The 21,514-nt window shown below is 42.9% G+C and overlaps 2 protein-coding genes across 3 annotated transcripts; both read right to left on the bottom strand.

The window, feature by feature from the left end:
• Nucleotides 1–216: 216 nt before the first annotated feature.
• COQ7 (coenzyme Q7, hydroxylase) lies at nt 217–4,202 on the bottom strand. The gene is made up of 6 exons (XM_050906034.1): nt 4,127–4,202; nt 3,732–3,931; nt 3,210–3,324; nt 2,959–3,098; nt 1,513–1,581; nt 217–811 (listed from the first exon to the last, which is right to left on the bottom strand). The coding sequence occupies exons 1-6, from the start codon at nt 4,200–4,202 to the stop codon at nt 734–736; spliced, it is 678 nt and encodes a 225-aa protein (XP_050761991.1). The 3' UTR covers nt 217–733.
• Nucleotides 4,203–5,444: 1,242 nt separating this feature from the next.
• TMC7 (transmembrane channel like 7) lies at nt 5,445–20,575 on the bottom strand. 2 transcript variants are annotated; one of them, XM_050905884.1, is made up of 14 exons: nt 20,425–20,575; nt 17,626–17,774; nt 16,836–16,921; nt 16,162–16,307; nt 15,443–15,590; nt 13,791–13,961; nt 12,204–12,361; nt 11,176–11,293; nt 10,527–10,624; nt 10,018–10,201; nt 9,064–9,194; nt 8,636–8,791; nt 7,100–7,178; nt 5,445–5,921 (listed from the first exon to the last, which is right to left on the bottom strand). In XM_050905884.1, the coding sequence occupies exons 4-14, from the start codon at nt 16,242–16,244 to the stop codon at nt 5,862–5,864; spliced, it is 1,386 nt and encodes a 461-aa protein (XP_050761841.1). In that variant the 5' UTR covers nt 16,245–16,307; nt 16,836–16,921; nt 17,626–17,774; nt 20,425–20,575; the 3' UTR covers nt 5,445–5,861. The 2 variants fall into 2 exon arrangements, with proteins under 2 accessions (XP_050761841.1, XP_050761840.1); XM_050905883.1 differs by lacking the exons at nt 17,626–17,774; nt 20,425–20,575 and adding an exon at nt 17,108–17,268.
• Nucleotides 20,576–21,514: the final 939 nt, after the last annotated feature.

Genomic DNA, 21,514 nt, shown 5'->3' with positions numbered 1-21,514 from the left:
CAGAATATTAAGCGCGATTCCACAGGTGCTCTAAGTTGCTCTCTCCACCTGCTTTATATCAGGGATGAATTCCTTACACACACTCAGGACAAAAAAACCACCAACAAAAACCAAACCACACAACAAAAAACCCCAAAGAGAAGAAAAATTCTACTTAAATAAAGAATTCAGAATTGAGCCTGAAAAAACCAAAAAAACAACAAACAAGTCTTCAAATGAGTCTTATAATAGCAATCTTTATTCAAGACAGACTGAAAAGAAATACTTACTAGTACTTCATTTACTTACCCTGAAAACAGAACCCAAAAATATCCTACGGAGTCAGTATTAACCATTTTAAAATGAGCTGATGAGCTCCAGCTTATTTCAAGTACATACAAATTTGAAGGCAAGAGAGAATGTATTTATCATTTTTATGTGTGTATACATACACACACATTATATACATAAATCATGTATATACATACATATTTTGCTGCCACCTTGTGAACAGTCTCTGAATAAGGAGGTTTAGTTCGTACAGACCCAATTCTGCCATCTTTATTCACATTTAGCTCAATTGACTTTAGTATAGATACTTTTTGAACAGGTACTCAATGTGACAAAGGATGGCTGAATCAGATGCTTAGTGAAGAAAATTTTAAAAGGCTGAATAAAATAACTGTTAGTCTTCCGCAATTTCCATACACTTTTGTGTCACAGTTTATTGCCACAAACATTATGGAAAATATCACTAAATTCTTTCTGATAAAAATATTGCAGCTTTGCATCCAAGTTGTATAGCTGTCTTCAAAACTGAATAACCTGGTGCCTGTAAATCAAAGAATAAAAGATTAAATACATCTAATGAAGTGTTTTGTTTGAACCAGATTGTGGTAAGGAATAGTAAGCATTATCTAAAAAAAACCAAAAACAAAAAACAAAACAAAGCAAACCACACAAACAAAAAAAAGCCCACCAAAACCCACCTGTATTTGTAGTCTAATCTACCCTAGAGAAAACTAAAATAAAAATGATCATGTTTGCAGAATGTTTCCATTTCTCCACAAATGTAAGTCAAGAGAAAAAAAGGCGAGGAGTCACACACTCCTCACGTGGTATCCAAGGGAGCACAGAATTTATTTCAGTATTTCACACTTCCTAACATGGTTCTGTTCATCTACCAAGATGATGCCTCAAGTTCCCAGCTGTATGGATAGCACTTATTAGCCTCATCTTCAAAAATATTTAATCTAAACTTAAAATAAAATTAAAAACTGTGCAGAGGACACCTCTCAGGAAAACACAATCACTTTAACACTTGACATGAGTTCCAACAGATTCAATTCTATTCTAGAAAAATGAAAGCTATAGAATGCAGTGTTTTCTTATATTTATCTTTGTGAAAGAATATCAAGCGCCTTATTCTCTATTTCTCAAATAACGAGCTACACACAGTCACTGGATAAGGAAGATAAGAATATCACATCCACATCCTCGCTAACAGTGCCAATTACTTAACATTGTACTTACTGCTTCTGCATCATGCTCAAGCCCAATGTCATGGTGCTCCCGTTCATCATCCCGAAATTGCTTTATTATCTTTAAAAATAGCACTTAATTAGTAAGTCTACTTGGCAGAGAAATCAAGGCAGCTAGTATACAAAACTATATGCTGTTGACCACTGCATGCACCAGGACAGGCATCTGACGCCCAGGTCTCTCAAAAGCTTCTCAAAGACCTGAATCTCCAATTCAGCAAGAAGGGAATTATTTACAGCATTCCCCAAACCTAAAAGTTCTTTTAATATTCCCAAAAAAAGTCTTTAAAAACCAAGCTTCTGTTTAATATATCACTATGTTTTTCACTGTTTCAAGAAAATCTATAGTAATAGTAACTCGTAACACTAATTAGTTTCACACATACAAATTATTCTGACAATTTAAATAATGACATTAAGGTCCCTGCCTTGCCGGATAATCAGTAAGGGTGTTTCCCTGTAAGCCAACAGGGCTTTTGGCCATTCTAGCGTACTCTAAAGAACACTGTTTTCTTTCTCTTGAGATGCCTGCAGATAACTAGGATTGCTTAATAAAGTGCTCAGAGTTTACAGACACCAAGCGCTGTCCCTACCCAACAGGTTCACATCGCTTTTGGTTTCATTGCTAGTCCTCCTCATATTGACACTGTGAATAGCCTTGCTGCTTAGTGTTTTCTCTTTATTTTGTGCCCTCTCTGTTTATAGTCTTTATTTTCAGGGGTAGTATTTCCCTTGTGCACATGTCAGCACAACCTGGGTTACTTCAGATACTATTTCTGTAACAAGAAGACATGCTTGGAGTAACCAGACTTGGCTACACGTTAAACTAAGCACAATTGAACATACTGATAGTCAGCAAAGATGGAAATGAACATGCAGACCCTAAAGCAAGCTCCCACCAAACAGCACAAACAAGCTCGATGTGCTGCATGTGGGAACAGGTCAGTCTCTGACAAGCACCCTATAGGAATGTGTCCCAATTTGATGCCTAAAATACTTGGGAAATAATTTTCTTGCAGAGCTAACAAACATTAGCTCCTTACATGCTCCGAACAGTACTTAAGACTAGAACTACATAATCATGTCCAGTATAAGCAAAAAGTTACGACGCAATCATATTTTCTCCTTTTGTCTCCCCTCTAAACCCTTCCTTTCAATTAAAAGTAATCAAAATTAAAGCATAGTTCTCCCAATCAAAAGGCAAATGCTGAGTTACTGAAAGCATGCTGAAGCTAATCCAACATACATTTTAATTTTGGTGCTGCTGAAGGAAAAAACATCCTTTTAACTTAAAGTTTCTGTTGACTTCAGCATTCTATGTGATAGAACAAAAAGAGATCTCCTGTAAATTCTAAGAGCATATTATTTTAAAAGACTAAAGTCACATTAGATAATTTGATGAATTTGTTAAACTACCTTTGAAGTCATAGTTAAATACCTGCAATAGTTCTTTGTACTTTTCTGGATCTTCTTCCACAAGAGTTCGGATCTGGCTATTGTAGTGATCTGATATACTCTCTTCCACTGCCACCGTGCAAGCCATTGCACTTTTCTTTCCAAGTAAAGCACTTCCAGCCCCTGCGATTGTGGTACCAAACATATGCAAACAATGAAATCTGAAGCAATACAAATAACTTACACATTTGAAGACTTCATAAAACAACAATAATAGTAATAATACAAACTCACCTAAAACAAAACCTGCTACATTCCAAAAAGGCAATAGAACAGTAGGTCGAACTCTGTATGCAACCATTAGTTCATTGAACTTTTTCAGATGGTCTTTTTCTTGATTCCACATTTGCTGCAAAAGAGCCAGATCACAGTAAAGTATAAAACCAGAAAAATTAAACGTTTCCAATAAAACTAATAAAGCAAAGAAAAACAAAACAGCTCAGGCCCCTCACACTTTAACTGCAGAGGTAACACTATTCACATCACAAAAAGGAAACGGTGAAGAAGGGCAGATAAGGATAGTTATAAACAAGCAACATAAAAACATTTGCAAAATGATGAGTCTTTGTGACAATACTACAGCAATTGTAGTATTGGTAACTCCCTTATCAAGTAATCCCACCACTCTTTATAAACCCACGTGTTTAAACGTGTTTAGCAAAAGATGTACAGCTCCCATCTTACAGCTTCATTCGACCACTGTTAATCAAATGCAAATTAACCAGAAACACAGCGATCGCTTTTAGGTCCACTAACCTGGATAATCGGTCCCACACTTGATCTACCCAAGACGGCCATTTGCCCCGCGTAAATGCGGTTTGCCCCGTACTCCCCGGCATGGTCCACCCGGATGATGCGGTCTATGACGGGCTTGTTGATGCCCTCCAGCGTCACCCGCGTGCTGCAAAGCCTGAGGGAAACCCCTCCGGCGGGCGAAGGCCATCTCCCCCGGAGACCTGCCGGAGAGACAAAGGTGACGCGGGCTCTGCCGCCGCCCAGCCCCCGTCCGAGGCGGGCGGGCGCTGCCACCCGCGGCCCCGGGCGGCCTGAGGCGGCCCCGGGCGGCGGTGCGAGGCCCGCGGACGTCGTTCAGGGCGGCGCCCCAACAGGTTGAGGGGTGGGCAGGCGCGGGAGCCGGCCCGAGCCCCTACCCGCCCCGCAGCGGAGGGGCCGGCACTGCCCCAGCGAGCGCCGCACAGCCGGAGCCACGGCGGCGGCCACCTCCATCCCGCTGACCCCGACACCTCCTCCGGCGCGTCGCGGCGCGCCGCCGGAACGTCATCACCGCGGGCCGCCTCCGCGCCGGCCTCCCGCCACCATCCCGCCCTATCACGATTCCGATTGGCTCCCGAGCGCCGCCGCACTGGAGAGCGGAGCTGTCAGTCAGGGCCGGCGTCCCCTGGCTGCCATGGGAACGGGGGCGGGGCGACCGCCTGAGGCGTGCGGGGGCGCTGCGGGGAAGGCGGGGCGCAGGCGGGTGCTCCGCCCAGCGGCAGCGCCAACCGCCGGCAGCCGCCCCGGGCGGCGCGCGGTGCCGGCTGAGGGGGTGTTAGCGCCCGGCGGTGCGAGGTGTGGGCGGGAGAGCTGAGGGGCGTCAGGCCCTGGGCCCAGAAAGGCGTTCGCACACCCGGCCGAGCCTGCACAAAGGCCGGGCCACTCAGAGTCAAAGGAAACTAATTCAAAAAACATCAGACATTATATTTAAAAAAAAAAAAAAAAAATCACTTATTGAATGTTAATTTCTTTAAAACGAAGACAGAAAACATTCCAAAACATTATATTAAAAAAACAGTCTCTCACGTATTAACTAACAGTGTGCTACTGGCAAATTTCAAGTACGAAACACAATTCTGTACAGAAAATCCTTAAGCATAATCTTTAAATAAAGGAAACAGTTAGTAGTCTACTTAGAAACACTGTTCCCTGAGTCACACAGCTCCATCATTTCATTTAAGCGAGAAGAAACATGAATTTAAAGGGTACTGACACAAGTTTCTGAATGCTGTAATTCCAAACTATAACTTAACTCTCAAATATTCACATTTTAGAACAAAGAGAACAGTAGTCAAGATGTTTGTATGAGAATAAAACACAAGTAATAATGCCTTAACACATTTAAAAAAAAAAAAAAAAAAAAAAAGGCTACTCCACAGCAGTGAGGCTGGTACCCGAGCAATGGCTTTCCCTGCGACAGACGTGCACTGCTCGGTGAACTGCCTGGTGGTCTCTTCCTACTCCCAGTGTTTATTCAGAGCTCTTTTATCAGCTTGACTTCTCTGAGCCATTTTGTGAAGTTATCCAGTGTGCAACCGCACTTGCTATTTCAGAGCAAAATAAATATCAAAGTCTCTTCTCTAAAAATATTTAGAAAACTGATTTCAAACCCATGCCATATTTTCTTCTCCTATGCGCTATTCCAAAATACTGACATACGTCTCTCTTTTCTTTGGTTTTAAAAGAGAATTGAGTTGGAAACATGTAAAACGACCCCTCTCCCCTCCCTCCCGATTCTTAAAGCATAATTTGTAAAAACAGTATAAAGTTCTTAAACAGAGTTTCGGTTCTGATCACATTTTACCCAAAACCCCTGAAAAAACAGGGACTTAACAAACCCCAACAACCCTGAAATTGTAGCAGCAATAAAGTGTCCTACCATACAATTTTTTGGACAGGTCTAACACAGTATAAATTAGCTAAATTTCCAGTCTTGGAAACTTTAAGGCCCACTAGCATAATCAAGACTAGGACCGTGAGCATCCGTTGCATAGACCGCAGTGCCAGGGTGCCAGTCAGCTGCTCAGTTTTTAGGTGCTGCAGATGCTTCTACTCTTATCTAGTGGTTCTGGGAGTTCCAGGAAGTCACGTTCTTCTGCCTTCTTGTGGTTTTCAAGGATGCCTCTGAGCTTCTGTTATCTTTCTGATTAAGAACAGCTTGTCACGACTCTCCTGGAAAGACAGAATAAAAAGTACGCTCTAGATGAACAGAAGTAGTACAAGTTATCTATGAACAGCTCACTTCTTTATTAGAAATAAATAGGTGGACTCACCACATTGTACTCTAATTAGTGGCTCCCAGCACACTCTCAACTGCCTGAACAATTTTAAGTTTACAATAGTCTTGACATCATTTATCTTGTTAGGTCACATATTAACAGTTCTGCGTTGAGCCTAGTAAAAACATCTCACGCCTAAAAACTTAAAACCATACTTCCAAGAAGCCTAACAACAGTGAACAAACAAAAACAAAAAGCATGCAAGGATTTTCAGTATTCCTAACTGATTTGGGAACCCTTGAAAAAGCAGTAAGGCTTTTGCTCCTAAATCCCTTACTCTTCAAAAATCTCTCCCCAGCACAGTGTTTTTCTAAGGACGGGTTGTTAAATGCCATATCTAGAAGAAGCACACACCAAGAAATGAGCTATTTCCTAAGAAAGTGAGAAGTCTTACTAGTAAGGCTAGGTTCTGATTAGAGCGGAGTTTGACAGACGACAGTATATGAACGCTGTCAAACATGGCAGAAGCTTCTGATGGCCACAAAGCAGCATGTCTGCACTGGCACCGTTCTCCAAAGGACTAGTTAGTGGTGACTTGCTCCACTTGTGAGTACCTGTTCCAGCAAGTGGTGCTGGAACCTGCACTCAGGAGTAAGACCAGACATAATGCAGTAGAAACATAGGCCTGGAGGAAGGGTAGGGAGTTGGGTGCCTGTTTGTGAGAGCAGAGAAGGAAACAGAGGTGGGGGTTGTGTAAGATGGTGGAGGGCACAGCAAGCACAAGAGTCAGGTTCCTGTTTGGCAGAAAAATCCACGGAGATGGGGGCACTGAAGCAAGATGACAGATGAAGAACAGGGATACCGCTTCTCAGAGGCGTCTCTCATGCGTGTGTGTTGCTTGATATAACCAGACCTTGCTGCAGTTGCAGCTGATACCCAAGAAAATCAGCTAGACTGGGAAATACTGTAATGCTTCAGTTATTTTTCCTGTGTAACTTGTAAAACGTTCTTCACTGCCTGTGCAAACACCAAGTATCCAGAAGACTATGAAAACTGTTGTTCCTCTGCATGCCTGATTAATGACACAGCAAAGAAAACTTTAGGGGTACACACAAGTGGGTCAAATCTTACCATAACCAGTTGTTCCCTCAGCTGCTCAACCACTCGTTTGTGTGCTCCAGCCAAGGCAATAAAATAGAACATAATGAGGCTGCAAACAACAAACCAACATTGTATGTTAGCATTGTGCAAAACAGAATTAGTCAGAAAAAGGCTGTTATGGGCTAGAGGAATTGTCAGTTTGTGCATTTTCTTCAGATGAGAAGCTGCTGGAGAACAAAAAAAAGTTAAAAAATCAATATACAGCTGGGGTAGGTTGGGCATAGCTCTGCTCAAAAGCATCTGCTGAGATACTTGTGCTGCCAGCAGAGTGCTAGGGGACGTAGAGGCACGGCCACTTTCAGATGTTACAGGTTGTGTTCTGACAGCTCTCTCGAGACTGTCAGTTCTTGCCCTGCTCCAAGTGTATGTATGGGGGGGACTGCTCCTCAGAAATTCAGTTTAATGAGGTTTCACTGGAGTAACTCTTCACTCCCATTGGGGTTTCTAACTATGGTAAGCAGCCACAGATCAGTATTGCAGCCATTCCTTATAGCACATATTCCAGATGTAATCTGTGACCTAGATTATCCACAGTGCATTAAATGATGAAGAGCAGTAGCAAGAACCAGAATAGCACAAATGCCTATATAAATCATGTATTTTCTTTTCCAAATATGTAGCAGTGCCAGTCATCCTCCACCTCTTACACAGGCTTTACGATAAAGTAAAAAAAGACAAAAAACCCAAACCAAAAAAGAGGACTTGCTATTTTCTGTGTACACAATAACAGGCTGAGTTCAGGAGAACACATAAAGATGTGTTATGGAATGAAGGGCTGGGTGGATTCTGAAATAAACTGCATGGTTTCTCAGGTGTAGAAGTTGTAGAAAGTACCAGGTAACAAGGCTGCAAGATCTGAAAACAGTCAGGTTAAACTGAAATGCAAAAAATTCCATTTCAATGTAAGGAAAAAAACCACTTTTTACTCCAAGAGTGACCAAACACTGGAACAGGTTGCCCACAGAGGTTGTGGAGTCTCCATCTTCGGAGATACTCAAAACCTAACTGGACACGGTTACTGAGCACCTGCTCTACTCAACCCTGCTCTGAATAGGACAGTTGGATTAGATGATCTCTACAGGTGACCTCCAACCTTAAAAATTCTATGATTCTGTATTGAATTTTATCTTATAGAATGATTGGTTTAGGGGTTTTGTTTGTTGTTGGGGTTTTGGTTTTTTTTTAAACGAAGATTTGTGGATAGTATTTGTGATCACAGAGCTTACAATACTAATTTGCAGAATGATTCACAGTTAACACTTTTGAGAAAGACACGTGTGGGATATGGGACATGCAAGAGGAAATGGAATAAACCTAATGAGTGTGAACACATGGGCAAAGACATAAGAGCTGAGGATTCATATGGGCTTTGATGCTTTTAACTGCAGATGGAAAATCTGGTCTTGGTACCAGATTTGATGCCAAATACTTGTTTGGTATCAGTTCAGTAAGGAAGGAAATGAACCGTGCAGCTGCATGACTGAATCAGGTCTCCACAGTACTCACCAAATGACCATAAAAAAAGGCACTGCAAAGGCTTCAGATGCTATGCCATGAAGAACCTGCTGCAGACCTGTTGGAAACCCAAGTATTGTATCTGGAACAACTGCCCATGAAGTGTTAAAACTCCTGAACGGCCCACATGCCTTGGAGGAGGGAATACTGTCAAAGAAGCAGAACAGAAAGGAGATGCTACACCAAAATGTAAAGACAAAATAATCCAACACAAGCCCAGCACCACTTTGCCAATGGGGTAAAAGTGTCCTTTGTCTTTAAAACTGTAATTTTTGTTTATATGAACTAAGTTATAATTTGATTTATTATACACTATATATTTTATTCCAATTTATCATTCCAAAGTTGTGTGTCTGGTTTTAGGGAACTGACAACCTTAGAACAAACGTCAACTTCATAGAAGTTAAATTGTCACTTACTGTGCTATGCTGATTCCCAAAGGAATAAAAGCCAAGACGAGCCCAATCAGCAGCACCACCAAGAAGAAAAAGTTGGAACTTGATGCTCTGATAGGCCTAGCTGCAGGTTTACATGTGTGTATCAAACTGATCTGAAGAGGGAAAGTGAGCAAGACTGTTACCAGTACATCTACATACATATGTCCAAGTATACTTTCCCCACCAACTGAATTTTCCATTCTCAAATATGCTACTGGCTACCACATAACCATCCTTCCTTTGATGTACATGGACTGAAAAGGGCTAAGACAAGAACATTTTACATTCTGGTATAAGTTAATGTCTCCTATTTTGAGTAAGAATTTGATCCAGAGAGCCTCAGACACTTGCACAGAGTCAACTGACATAGTCCTTTGGTGTATGATCCATGGCACAGCCTTTAGCTGTGTTCTGCCACATCTTCACTGGATACATCCCCTCTCGTAAGAACTAAAATATCAGTAAGAATTTGATGCACGGAAGGAGCTGTGTGGTCCTAGAGTAAAGCTTCCGATATGCAGAAATCACATCCTGAACATCCAGCCCAGCTTGGATTTTCCATTTTGCTTCCAAATTTTTAGCAGCTTGGCAAAATTTTGTCCAAGTTCTAAGCTGTGTTGCTAGTAAATAGATTATTGCAGAAAAATGTTACAAACTAGCTTTATTACATAAAAAGACTTTATTAAAAAAACCCCAGACAAATAATTGAAGAGGAAGTTATTAAAATGTTGGTTTGCTTGATTTCAAAGCAAAATTCTACCTTCTCTTAAAAGCAAAAAACCTACAGAAAATGGAACACCGTTACCTCACTTCCAGTACACCGCATCCTTGGGTGTTTTTAGGGTTTTTTGTTTGTTTTATGTCAACTGCATACCTATATCACAAAAACCACAGAGATGTGCTCAACTTTGTTTGTTTACCACACACCTTCATTACCTTTTTAATGTAAAAGATGATGAAGTATTTTATAATTGCTATTGCAGGGAGAAGTGGTGAAAAGAAGGTTCCAATCCAGCAGATAGTCTGCCCATAAATGATTTCCAGGACATTGTCAGAAATTCCAAATTCCGGCAATCCACACCACTGAACTGGCTTGCAAGAGCAATGAGTAACTAACAACCTAAAACCAAAGAATATCATTAGTTCTAAATTGAAGTTATAAAGCTCAGCTGAATTCTAACACATTTGGAACACACAGATATTTAGCATATAAGCATTAGACAACAAAACAGAAAAATGTCTGAAGGAAAAAAAAAAGACTCAAATATCAAAAACTACACAGCCATCTGAATAGCAAACAAGTGCTCAAACCACTAGAAATATGCTTATGGTTTATTTTAAAACTGGTAATCTGGTTAGAAATATGGGGAATTAATAACAGAAAAAAAGAAAATGTGTTTCATACGTCATTTGCAAAAGTATGTTTAAAAGGCAGAGATACCTACTTTCTAGGAAAGTCCACAAACAGGGTCACAGCAAGAATTATAATAAAATCAAATATCATCAGTTTATACATTTCTTGCCCAACTTCAGATTCCCAGCACTATAAAAACAAGTCAGGAAAAACAAGATTAGGAGTCTAAATAACAAGTGAAAAATAAATCTGTCAATCACTAAAGCAACAAATGTCTCAGTTAACACCACAAAGTTCAAATTGTATTAACTCCCATTTCTAAAATATTTAAGCGATTCAGAGCTTCCATATCAAGCTTTTTGTTTGTTCATTTTGTTGGGTTTTGTTTGTTGGTTGTTTTTTTTTTTTTTTGAGGAAAGACCATTTGTCTTATTGGAGCAAAAGGCAGTAACACAACTGTCTCCAAAACAGAGCTACCTCAAACAATGTTCATGGTAGTCAGAAAGTCTATGCCAAATGATAATCTGCCACTGGACTAATTCTTATCAGAGTTTTAGACAAACAAAAGATACACGTAAGAACTGTACTGGTTTCCACTGAGCAGTAAGAATCAGCACCAGGTATAACATGAACAGCAACTGCAGGTCTGATTCTGAATACTGCTAGACAAGCAAGTCTCATGGAAAACAAATCTCTATTCACAAGTTCAGATGATTAAAGACCAAGATAAATCTGCTTACAGGATAGAGTTCGTAATTATATCCACAGGCCTTACACTCCTCGGTGGCACAGTAGGAGATCTGACTCCACAGCGAGAACAAGAGAACACCAATATTGGCCAACCGCACGAAGACACACCTGGAAGAAAGGCAAAACCCAATTCCAAACCTGCCAAAAAAGAGCCATTCTAACACCTGGCTCAACCTGCACAGGAGTCCAAGGAAGGCTTGAAACACAAAAGGGTCATAACAGAGCTTTAATGAAACAGCCAGCTAGATGATAAACACATTTCTTTCCTTAGTAGTAAGTTAAATTGCTTTTCACCTTCCCTGCTTTAGGCTACAGTCCCGTGTTTCTTTTCTCAGTATTGTTTCTAGATCAGTCATTTCAGCTGCACATCTTGACGCTGCAATGGGCTGCGATTCTCTCAAGTACAGTTTGAGAGGCCAGGTGACAACTGTGTGTGCAGCATTTCCCTCTCACGTGGCTTCAGGCCTTCAGAGGCACTTAGCCAAATCGGAAATACAAACCACAGGGGCTTGCAGAGTTCAGATGCTTCAACCCAGATCTTACTGCCTTAAGCTGCCAAACGCCAGTTCTTCGTGCTCTCACACTGAAGTATCTTTTAGCCCAAAACTTTTTAACTTCTGCCTTGAGCAAAGCTGTGCTTCAGTCACTGCTGTACACACACATTTGCTCATTCAAGGAACTGCTGCATGCAAAGCAGTGTGAAACCACAGCTCTGCAGCCACAACTTATTCAGGCTGTTGAAAATGTCCAGATAACACAGCTAAATGGGACTTAGAGAAAAACTTGGACACTGAAATGACTGCACTGTACTGTCATCAAAACAGGAGATTGTTTCCAGATTTAAAATCAAAGTTTCCATCTAAACGTAAGTCAAAACGCCTGCTTGGCTTCCAGTGCCCAGGCCCTCCGGTGCAGAGTCCAACCTCTCTGCTTCTTTGTATTTCAATGTTTACAATACTTACAACCTACCAAGAACAAGTTGTTGAAAGATCCAAGGCCACAATAAAAATGTCTTTACCTCATGAGTGTCAGCCTGATTTCAAAGGCTGGTGAATAATCTTCAAATCTGATCAGAAATGAGAAGATCTGAGGAGCAATGAAGTTGGCCAATGTGATCACCATGGAAGGCAAATACTGAACTAAGAGATTAGCCTGGAAGTTCGTATTGCTGACATCCTGTGCAAGAAGAGATGAGAGAAAGATAATACCCAGAAAAACACACCTTCCTGACATCGTGCTCTCTCCAGCTACCAACCAGCCTCTCTTGTCCAGGATTCAGGTAGCATCTTTTACTCTGTCTTCATCTTCCACCTACATTTGGAACTACAAGCCAGACCACTGCTAGCTATCTCTACAGTTTGCTGCTACACCCTTGCTTTCTCCTGCTCCCTTCACCAGCAACTCCCCCCACCTCCAGGTATGAGTACTGTAGTGCTTCCCCAAAGCTTGTTTGAAGAGGCTCGTCTCACCAAGGCTTGTGTCCAACTACGTTGTCTAACCTAGCACTAGGGCTACCAGCTTTTACACCTATGCCAAAGTGCAGACACTTTTCAAGTTATTTGCACTGGTACCAAGCAGCTCCCCTGACCTTCCTACCATCTTAACAAGCTCCTCTACCTACTCATCTAGGCAAGGTCAAGAGATCAACCCTTAAACATAAAGCTGACAGCAAGTGAGGCTGTTTTTCAAGTTTTTCAGTGCTGCGCTATCCTCCTCCTCTGCCCTCAAACAATACCTCTGACACAAACACTTCTTTAGTCCCTGTTTCCTGCTTCTCTCTCTGCAATCCTGGCGGTTTACGGAAGTTAAGAGTTAGGTCCACGAGCACAACTTTCCCCATACACAGCCAGTGCCCATCACATCACCAATGAACAGACAGAGAGAAAAAGTCTGGTCTCCATTCATGTCAGACTAATTCAACCCTGGGGTCCTACAGAGAAGTCAATTACTGTTGTGAAACTGTTGTCTGCTCTTGTTCTGCTTCTGAACTGCTCTTCCCATCTGCTTGTCCTGCCAGGGGTGAACAACCCCACACAACCTGATTCTTTCCACTACTGATGCAAAAACCTTTTCTTCTCCAAAGTGCTCCGTGTTCAAAGTCTTCCTGTTTTCCCACACAGCTGTAACTCAAGCCACAATACAGATTGTAATCTTTAGTCTCCCCTTCCCTTGCTGTTCATTTTTGCAGTTGAGCAGTGAACCAGCTCAAGAAACTGATCATGATGAAGTTTGTTTCAACCAGATCAGTTCCTGAGCCAGCTCACTGCCCGGACACACAAGCGCTTGTACTAGCAGATCACAGTGAAGTGAGAACAGTTACATGGGAAGGGAAGCGAGGGCTGCTTTTCTTGTCAGCTGCGTTAGCTCCAAGGCAGATGACACTGGAGCCTCTGTATCAAAAGGAGACATCACTGGGTTTTTTGCATGTGCTTCTTGATCCTTCTCACTCTCCTCTACTAAAAAAATTCTAGGTCTGTAGAAAGCATTTTCAGATCCCTTGCATGAAAGGTGCTATATTAAGACACTTGACTCTTTCACAATAGTTCCTCTTGCTGTAATCACCAGCCCCGACTGAATCTGTCCTAATGTCATGTCTGATACTTACATTGGAGTTCTCTTGAGAGAAGACAGTTGCTCTATAAATAGAGTAGAAACATCCTGATAAAACAGCAATGACAATTATATTTATAAACATTCTCAGAGAGTAGATGCGTAGCTTTTCTTTCATTGTCCTGTCAGCTATTTTTCGCTTCAGTCTTTCTTCCTCCAAGTCTGTCTACAAACAAAAGAAAAAGGATGTGTAGTTTTCTGGTGCAGCATACAACACTTGATATCACGTCTTTTACCTCTGGGATGTGCAAATCCATAGCCTGTTCTAGAAGGGTCACTCTACTGCCTGCCCAAGCACACTGAACTGAGAGTGCCTTTTCATTGAGACAAACAGGTCCATGCAGGAGTGGAAGCCCCAGTGCGCTCAGTCTCCTCAGACTGATGGCCCTGTGTCCAAAGACATGTGTCTCATAATCCTCTTATCTCTACTATATCAGTAACATATCTCCTTGAGGACAGAAAGACAACTTGTCTGTTTATTGTGAGAGACTGACCTCAGATAGCTTGGTACTCAACCCTGAAATGGGTAGATCAGCCCGCTCATCTCCTTACTTCTGTAGGTAAGTAACCAGACCTCACCACTATGGCTCAAACTTCCTTCTCCTACTCTTTGTGAAGGCAAATTGGGGGATAGCAGAGAGAGAAAGAAGTACAGTCTTGAGCAGCTTGTCACGTAAACTTGATATGTTTCACCTCAGCTGATGTGAAAATACAGTATCGCCTGTGACGGCAATTTAACCTGGGCAAACCCACAGATTACCCAGGTATTTTATGAGGACTTATTTCCATCAAACAGTAATATTAAGAGGCAAGTTCTTCTAAGGTGTGAGTTCTAGAGGCAAAAGCGTGGTAAGTGAAGGAGGCTCTGGTTATATGATGAAAAAAGATGACTGTGAACTTTACTAGAGCAGAAAGCAACTCACTGTAATTTATGAAATCTGTAATTACTGCTTTGAGGTTTGAAGTGGAAGTATCTTTTCAAAGGTAATTGTTTCACTACACAAATCTCTGCTTCCAGTGTACAGAGAGCAAAAAGAAGGTACTGGTTTCACCAGAAAAGCCTTTCAGACTCTTTTTTCAGAGAGCTTTATCATTTGGGAAATCTATTAGCTGCATCAGCATTTTGTACGTGCATGTGTGTCAGACACCTAGTGAAAAACTTTCAGTATCTTACTGCAACAATGCTCTCAACTTGTATGAAGAGTATCATCTGAACTTTATTCCTCCCCAAACTACTGCCTACCACATTGCAGACTTATAACCCAGAATACTCAAACTGATTCCCAACAGTACAAGGGTTTTGCTCACAGCTGGGATAGGGATAGCTTTTCCTGTTGGATTATGTAGAAACTAACACAGGAAGCAGGACTGGAGTGTGAGGAAGAGGCAGATAAGACAAGCAGCTAACAGGCTGGCTTCAGTCCCCAGTGGATGGGGGAAGGGCCATCAACCTCAGTGCCAATCCTTCTCACGCTGCACCACAATTCTAGCTACCTAGAAAGCATTGAAGAGGATGTGGGTTGCCCTGCCCCCAATATAAACTACTTCAATCCTTCTTATTCCATTATCTGCAAAATTATCCACCTCTCTTTTTTAGCCATCTAAGCTATATGAAACTGTAATCACAGAAAAATGAAAGTTACTCACTTGGAGCTCATATTGCAAGCTGCGATGTTTTAGCCGTGCTGCGTTTGGATCTGTAATGCAGAAGTCCCAGCCTGCAAAGACTTTGTTACAGTAACTCTGAAATTGATCTTCATCATGCACCAAGTTCTGCTTAAATCCTTCCACAGACCTAGGGGAAAATGCAACTTTACTTCATTCATGAAAAGACATATTTTATGCGCAGACAAGCAACCTGGCTCATCAAAGACTAAATCAATCTCTCTCCCCGCCCCCGCCCCCCCCCCAGCAAGTCTCTGGGAAGCTTTCAGTGTGAGGTTCTGCAGCAACCACAGTCAGCTGAAGCCGTGACTGACACAAGTTACTTCCCTCTGCACTTAGCCACAGTCATACCTTCTCACCTCATCCAGTGCTTCTCTGACACTGCAAAGAGTGTCAGAGAAAAAAAAAACCAAAAACCCCCAAATAAAATCCTCCAACAACTACTGTATAGTTGAGGGTCTTTTATTTATATGTATGCGTGCATATGAAAAACTAATAGTTCAAATTTATTTATTTTTATTTATTTTGCTGGCTTAGTTTCCCAAACACAGACAAAGGCTACTGTGGCACTGCATTCTCAAGCAAAAGATTCTCCATTTCCATGTAAAACAGTTCTAGAATGCAGCGTGTTCCCTACAAGCAAGAATGCAACGTAAAGTGTGCAACAGGTAGCAGTAAATAAACTATACCAACATCTTTACCGTTTTATTATCCAGAGGAGACTTAACGCAAGGTAGGCAAATGTAGTCAGCAGATATGCTAGTGGCAAGTTGTACCTCAGCATACTGAGCCATGTAGCATCTATTGTGTAATAGCCATAAAACAAACTTGTCACTTCAAGAAACCCCTGTGAAAACATGAAGTTTAAATAGAATTTGTAACAGTAGCAGCAACTGCCCAGCTAAATCCAACCTGGTATTAAGCAATCATTTTGTAAATTTAAAATTACTATAGGGGCCCCCAGCAAGCTACAACAGTCTGTAGCTTCTAAATACTGCCATCGCCTCTACCAAACTGTAATGCAGGCGTGCTTAAAATCCCTCCCCTCTCCAATCAAAGAGCTCTATGACAAGGACACTGAGACCCTACACAGAGACCACAATAGGCAGTGTGCTCCAGAATACGTAACGTTTAGCAGCTGGGGAGGAGAGGCGCAGGCTGCAGCACGTGGCCAACCAGGCCTTATGGACACTCAGTAAAAGTCAGTTTGAAAACTCTCCTTCTCACAGATAAAGGATAATTTTACCCCAGTGATGCATATGCCTTATCATTTTTCAAAATCATCAAAGCTTCATTCCCCAAGTAAAATGTTTTCACGTTTTACATGTTATGCAAGACACAGAAACTTAATTTTAAAAAAAATCTAATTACTTACAGTGCCACTGAGCAGATCTTTGAGGTAAGTATAGAAGTAAACAAGTCCCTTATTACCACTAGGTTCATAAACTGTGCAGTGAGGCTCTGTCAAAAGAAAGGCAGGAAAAGTCACTCAAATGGTAATGCCCATTACACTGCCAGATCCAGTTAATTCAAGTTCAATGGCAAGTTCTTATAAAAAAAGCATTTCTTTGTCCTGGGAGGTGGAGGAGAAGCTGATGGAAAGGGGGAATCTTACAAACAACAGCAGTACACAGATAAGATGTTTACCTATGTTCTTTGGAGGAATTTTAACAAAGCTACTGTTGAATAGTCCATATTTAGAAATGATGCTGGGAAGGGTAACAAAACTGAACATCAGGACAAAAATTAGAAAATTCAGCAGGACCAGAAAACGCAGGAAGGAGAAGTAGGACTGGATGCCAGTACCAAATTTTCCTGGGAATAAAAGAAACGTGCCAATAATTAAGACGATAAAATAACTGAAAATACAGAATGAGCAAATTATAATTTCAATAACATTGAGTTAACTGACGAAACATTACTAAAGCTAGTTTTAACTACCACAGGCTTTTAGCAATATAACTGAAATGGAAATGTGACTTTTTAATAATTTTCTCCAATGTATTTCCATCTACCCCATCATGGATTTTACATCAGCAATAATAAAGGAAGCAGGTAACTTCCTAAACACATACAGTTACATCTGAATCTATGCTCACACACTTAAAACCACCAATAACAGAAGCAACTTGAAAGAGGAGAAATCAACTTAAGACAGTAAATACCTTCTATGCTGTGAATATCATGTCGCCAAAGCTCCAGATAAGATGACAACTCCTTGACTTCACTGAGGACTTTTTTCAATGATTTACTGCTAGTTCTTTTCCACTGTTTCCATCCAGATAAATATTTTATATTAGCCTGCTGACAGTCCCTAAGAATCAAGAAATACAGTTATGGAGCACAAGAAATACTTCTTCACTACATGTAACAGGGCCTAGCACAATGGAGCCTGTCTGCACCCTTCAGAGGGACAGCACAGTGCTAGAAGTTGGATTAACACACACTAGCTGTCCCCATCTGTTCGTCCTGGTAACTGTGACATCAAGTTAATTCAAATATAGCAAGTTCTCTCACAGAAACACTTGCCCCTCTTGGAGAAAAAAGAATATCCAACTGACAATAGCACAACACAGTAAAAATACGTAGGTGAACTTCCCGGTGGGATCTCAGGGAAGTTGCCATTAATGATTCCATATTTACAAATGGCTGGAAGAGAAGATTCTTTCCTCAAAACTTCTGACCAGAGCATCTTCACCAAGAAGCTCTTAAAAAATTTCTCTAAAATATTTAGCTCTCCTCTTTTAATGTTATAAATGCAGCTGTTCAAAATAGAAAATTATTCTTTTTTTTGTAGAAAATGCACAGATCTCAAAATCAGAATGAAATGTCAAAATATGTTGTGGGGGAAAAAAGTAAAAAAAAGAGAGCGCTATAAAGAGGCTTAAATATTTTATTTGGATTTTATAATTTTAACTTTTATATCACATTCTAGTACATAATAGAAAACAAATGTTATTAAAATTATTCATTTTTAATTATTCAGGTTTTATAGCATTTTGAAAAATTTGCTGGAAAGTGCCAACTCAATGAATTTGAGAAAGTATTTCTTTGCCAACATGTGTGGGGGTGTACTGTTCTAACAATAAGCTGCAAATAAACACCGAGGATGTGCCACAAACTGTCTACAATTTTTAGTCACTTCTGACTTACAGATTTTCATACTATATGCATACATTCACATTTTAAAAATTGCTGCATGGTCAGCAACAGCATCAAGGAGAATTCTGAGTGGCTCAGAGTTTACATTTCATTTTTTCTTTTAAGAAACCTTAAAAAAAGACAAAACTTCCCAGAAAAATAGCTTGAAGATTGACTTTTATGCAGCAAATGCTGTTCCAGCCTCTGATGCCACTGAAGAAGGGTAGCAGTTAAGTACCCATGAGGATACCATGCTAGAATAGAAGACAAAGGTTTCAATTTCAAAAGACTTTGTACGCAACACTACTTAAGTGCATAAGTGACTCACTGCCACGCCATGCCACTGCCGTGTGTGCTGTACGTTGACAAAGTTTCCATATCCTTCTCAGCTGAAAGTAAAATTAGCATTTCGGCAACAAGCCAAATTAAACCTTACATGTAACAATCAAAGAGGCAGCAGACGATCTCATCTTTAAGTGCAAATACAGCTGCTCTCAAAAGATTTCATTTTGTGGAAACTACAGGCTGCAGCATGTAGTGTTTTAAACAGACACTTTGGAGAACTATCTGGCCCGTGTTTGGTCTGCATTTTAAACAGAGGCGTGGGCTGCACATTCATCTGTTACAGAAGTTGAGTGTTCAGCCTTCAGGACATTTATATCGAGCATTTTGTGTTGGCAGCTGCTGCACAATACGCACAGATCACTGATCCGCAGAAGTGCCAAGAAGCCCCACCAGAATCTCTCAGTGCTAAAACGTGTAAACAAGCTTGGGACATCCCAACTCCATTCCTAACAGGCACCATGGACACAGGACTGCAGTTCCTTTTTCTTGAATAACTGAGCTTTAGATACCCAACTTCAAATAAAAATTCAATGTATCGAGCACTTTCCTTTACCATGACCTGGATCTTCTGTTCCTTATGTAAAGCCTGTAGGGTTAAACTTCACTCCAGGATCAGGCTGTAACCCATTTCCCACTGCTCTTGCGAGTAACTCTTGTTCTCTGTGGAGCACCAGGCATTAATTGTACTTTCACCTCTCTCCTGGTTCATAACCACAACTACAAAGTACCTGATTTAAAAGTGCAGCTGTTCCCTGACAATGTAAAAACACATACTGTATCCTCTCTCCTCAAAGGAGCTTTCAGCCTAGCAGTAAGACATGAGACAACAAGCAGAGAAATACAGGCGGGGCAAAGCATGCTCTTTGCAATCCCCTCCCTGCTGGGGGTTACCACCGGGGGGCAGGAACTGCTTTTAACTCACAGCAAAGAGCAATTTTAAAAGGGATATGGAAAAAAAAAAAGAAGAAATGGTCCTGGAAAGCTTCTTTCCACCTGTATTGAGCCACACCAGAGACAGCACAATGTATTTTGGAAGAACTGCTGAGAAGACTCAAGAACAGCAGCACTCACATAGCAGAAGGTGGTTGCTGATGATAGATAACCCACAGTGACCCTTAAAAGCACAAAACCCTGAGGCAAAAAAAAAAAGGAAGCCAGTGAGAAACGCGCTTGGCTGCTGCAGGTAATTCCCAGTTTTGACTCATTTCTTCCAATTCAACCTATTCCTCCCCCCAGTCAGCTACTCCCTCATGCCAGCCAAGAGCACCCAGCCACGCTCCTGCAGCTGAGGTGCCACAGGGAGCCTGCCACGTTTTGGCATGAGTACCTGGGCAACTTCTTGTCAAAACCACATGCCACAGGGTGAAACAGATACAGATGAACCCAATTCTGCTTCAGCCTTCCATCGCACCTGTGTTGTGTTTAGGAAAAGGTAATTTTTTTTTTTTTTTAAAGGAAAAAAAGGGGTAAAGATTAACCTTAATTTCCTCTTCTCCGCGATACTCAAGGGGTATTCTCTCGCAGGGCGACCAGCCGGCTCGCCTCCCTCTGGCTCCGGCCCCCAGGCCTCTGCAGCGCGGAGCCCCGCGGAGCCCTGCGCGGCCGCCCGTCGCTCCTGGGTGCCCCCGGCGGCGGCGCGGCGCCTCAGCGCCGACTGGTAGCTGGGCAGCTCCTGCAGGAAACCCACAGGTGCGGCGGTGCGCGTCTCCTCGGGAAGAAAGACCTCTGCGAGAGGGAGGAAGCACAGGGGCTGCGGAGCGGGGCTCGCCACAACATGGCACCCGGCCGGCAGCCCCGCGGGGCCCCGCAGCGCTGAGGGAGGCGAGGCGAGGCGGGAGCAGCGCCGCTCCCTCCCGCCGCCACCTGCCGGAGCCGCGGGCGCCCGCCGCGGGTGCTCCCTCCCCGTCTGCGCCCCGCGGCGCTCGGTACCTGCCTCCGCCGCGCCCTTACCGCCGCTGCTGCTGCTGCCGCCGCCCAGCCACCAGTCTGGCGGCTCGGCGGCGGCCCCGAACCCGCTCATGTCTGCGCGGGCGAAGCCGCGGTCCCGCGTCGGTGCTGCCGCTTCCGGGCGCTACGGAGCCGGCGGAGTTGTGGGGCGGCGGCTGCCGGAGAGCCGGGGCCGCTGCGGGGCGTGGGCGAGGCTCCCCGCTGGGGCCGCCTTCCCCGAGGCGCCTCGCCCGCAGGGGGCGCCCGCAGCCGCCCTCCCCGCGGCCGGTGTGGCGGCCGGGGCCGCGCTCGCCCTTCAGGCGAGGAGCTGCGGCGGGGCTCGGCCCCTTGCCCGGCGGCGCGGCTGTCCCCGGCGCAGCGTGGGGGTGCGGCGGGGCTGCGCGGGGGTGCGGCGTGTGTCGCCCCGCGGGCCCCGGTGTGAGGGGAGGGGCTGAGGCGCAGTGGGCCCGCTCCCTCCTGCGCCGACAGCCCCGTCTTTGGTCCTGGCCCCCCTCCCGCCGTAGCATCGCTTTGTATCCTTAAGCTTGTAGGTTTGAAATAAGAGGTTCATATTTTGGGACATCAGAGTCTTTTTATTCCTCTTACCCAGGGCTTCCTTTAAAAATACCGTGAAGAAACAGC

This window comes from Gymnogyps californianus, chromosome 15, assembly GCF_018139145.2.
Source record: "Gymnogyps californianus isolate 813 chromosome 15, ASM1813914v2, whole genome shotgun sequence".
NCBI lineage: Eukaryota > Metazoa > Chordata > Aves > Accipitriformes > Cathartidae > Gymnogyps > Gymnogyps californianus.
The sequence above is the reverse complement of the archived record's forward strand: the minus strand, read 5'-3'. Positions and strand labels throughout refer to the sequence as shown.

Excerpts from the sequence above, each read along its gene's own strand:
- COQ7 (XM_050906034.1), bottom strand. The coding sequence starts at position 4,202 with ATGGAGGTGGCCGCCGCCGTGGCTCCGGCTGTGCGGCGCTCGCTGGGG. Across the intron at positions 3,932-4,126 it reads GCCCCTCCGCTGCGGGGCGG|GTCTCCGGGGGAGATGGCCT; the intron begins GTAGGGGCTCGG and ends TCTCTCCGGCAG. Across the intron at positions 3,325-3,731 it reads GTGTGGGACCGATTATCCAG|CAAATGTGGAATCAAGAAAA; the intron begins GTTAGTGGACCT and ends GCTCTTTTGCAG.
- TMC7 (XM_050905883.1), bottom strand. The coding sequence starts at position 17,195 with ATGTTCAGTTTTGTTACCCTTCCCAGCATCATTTCTAAATATGGACTA. Across the intron at positions 15,591-16,161 it reads CTCCTCTGGATAATAAAACG|GTCTGTGGAAGGATTTAAGC; the intron begins GTAAAGATGTTG and ends ATTTTCCCCTAG. Across the intron at positions 11,294-12,203 it reads ATCAGGCTGACACTCATGAG|GTGTGTCTTCGTGCGGTTGG; the intron begins GTAAAGACATTT and ends CCTTTCTTCCAG.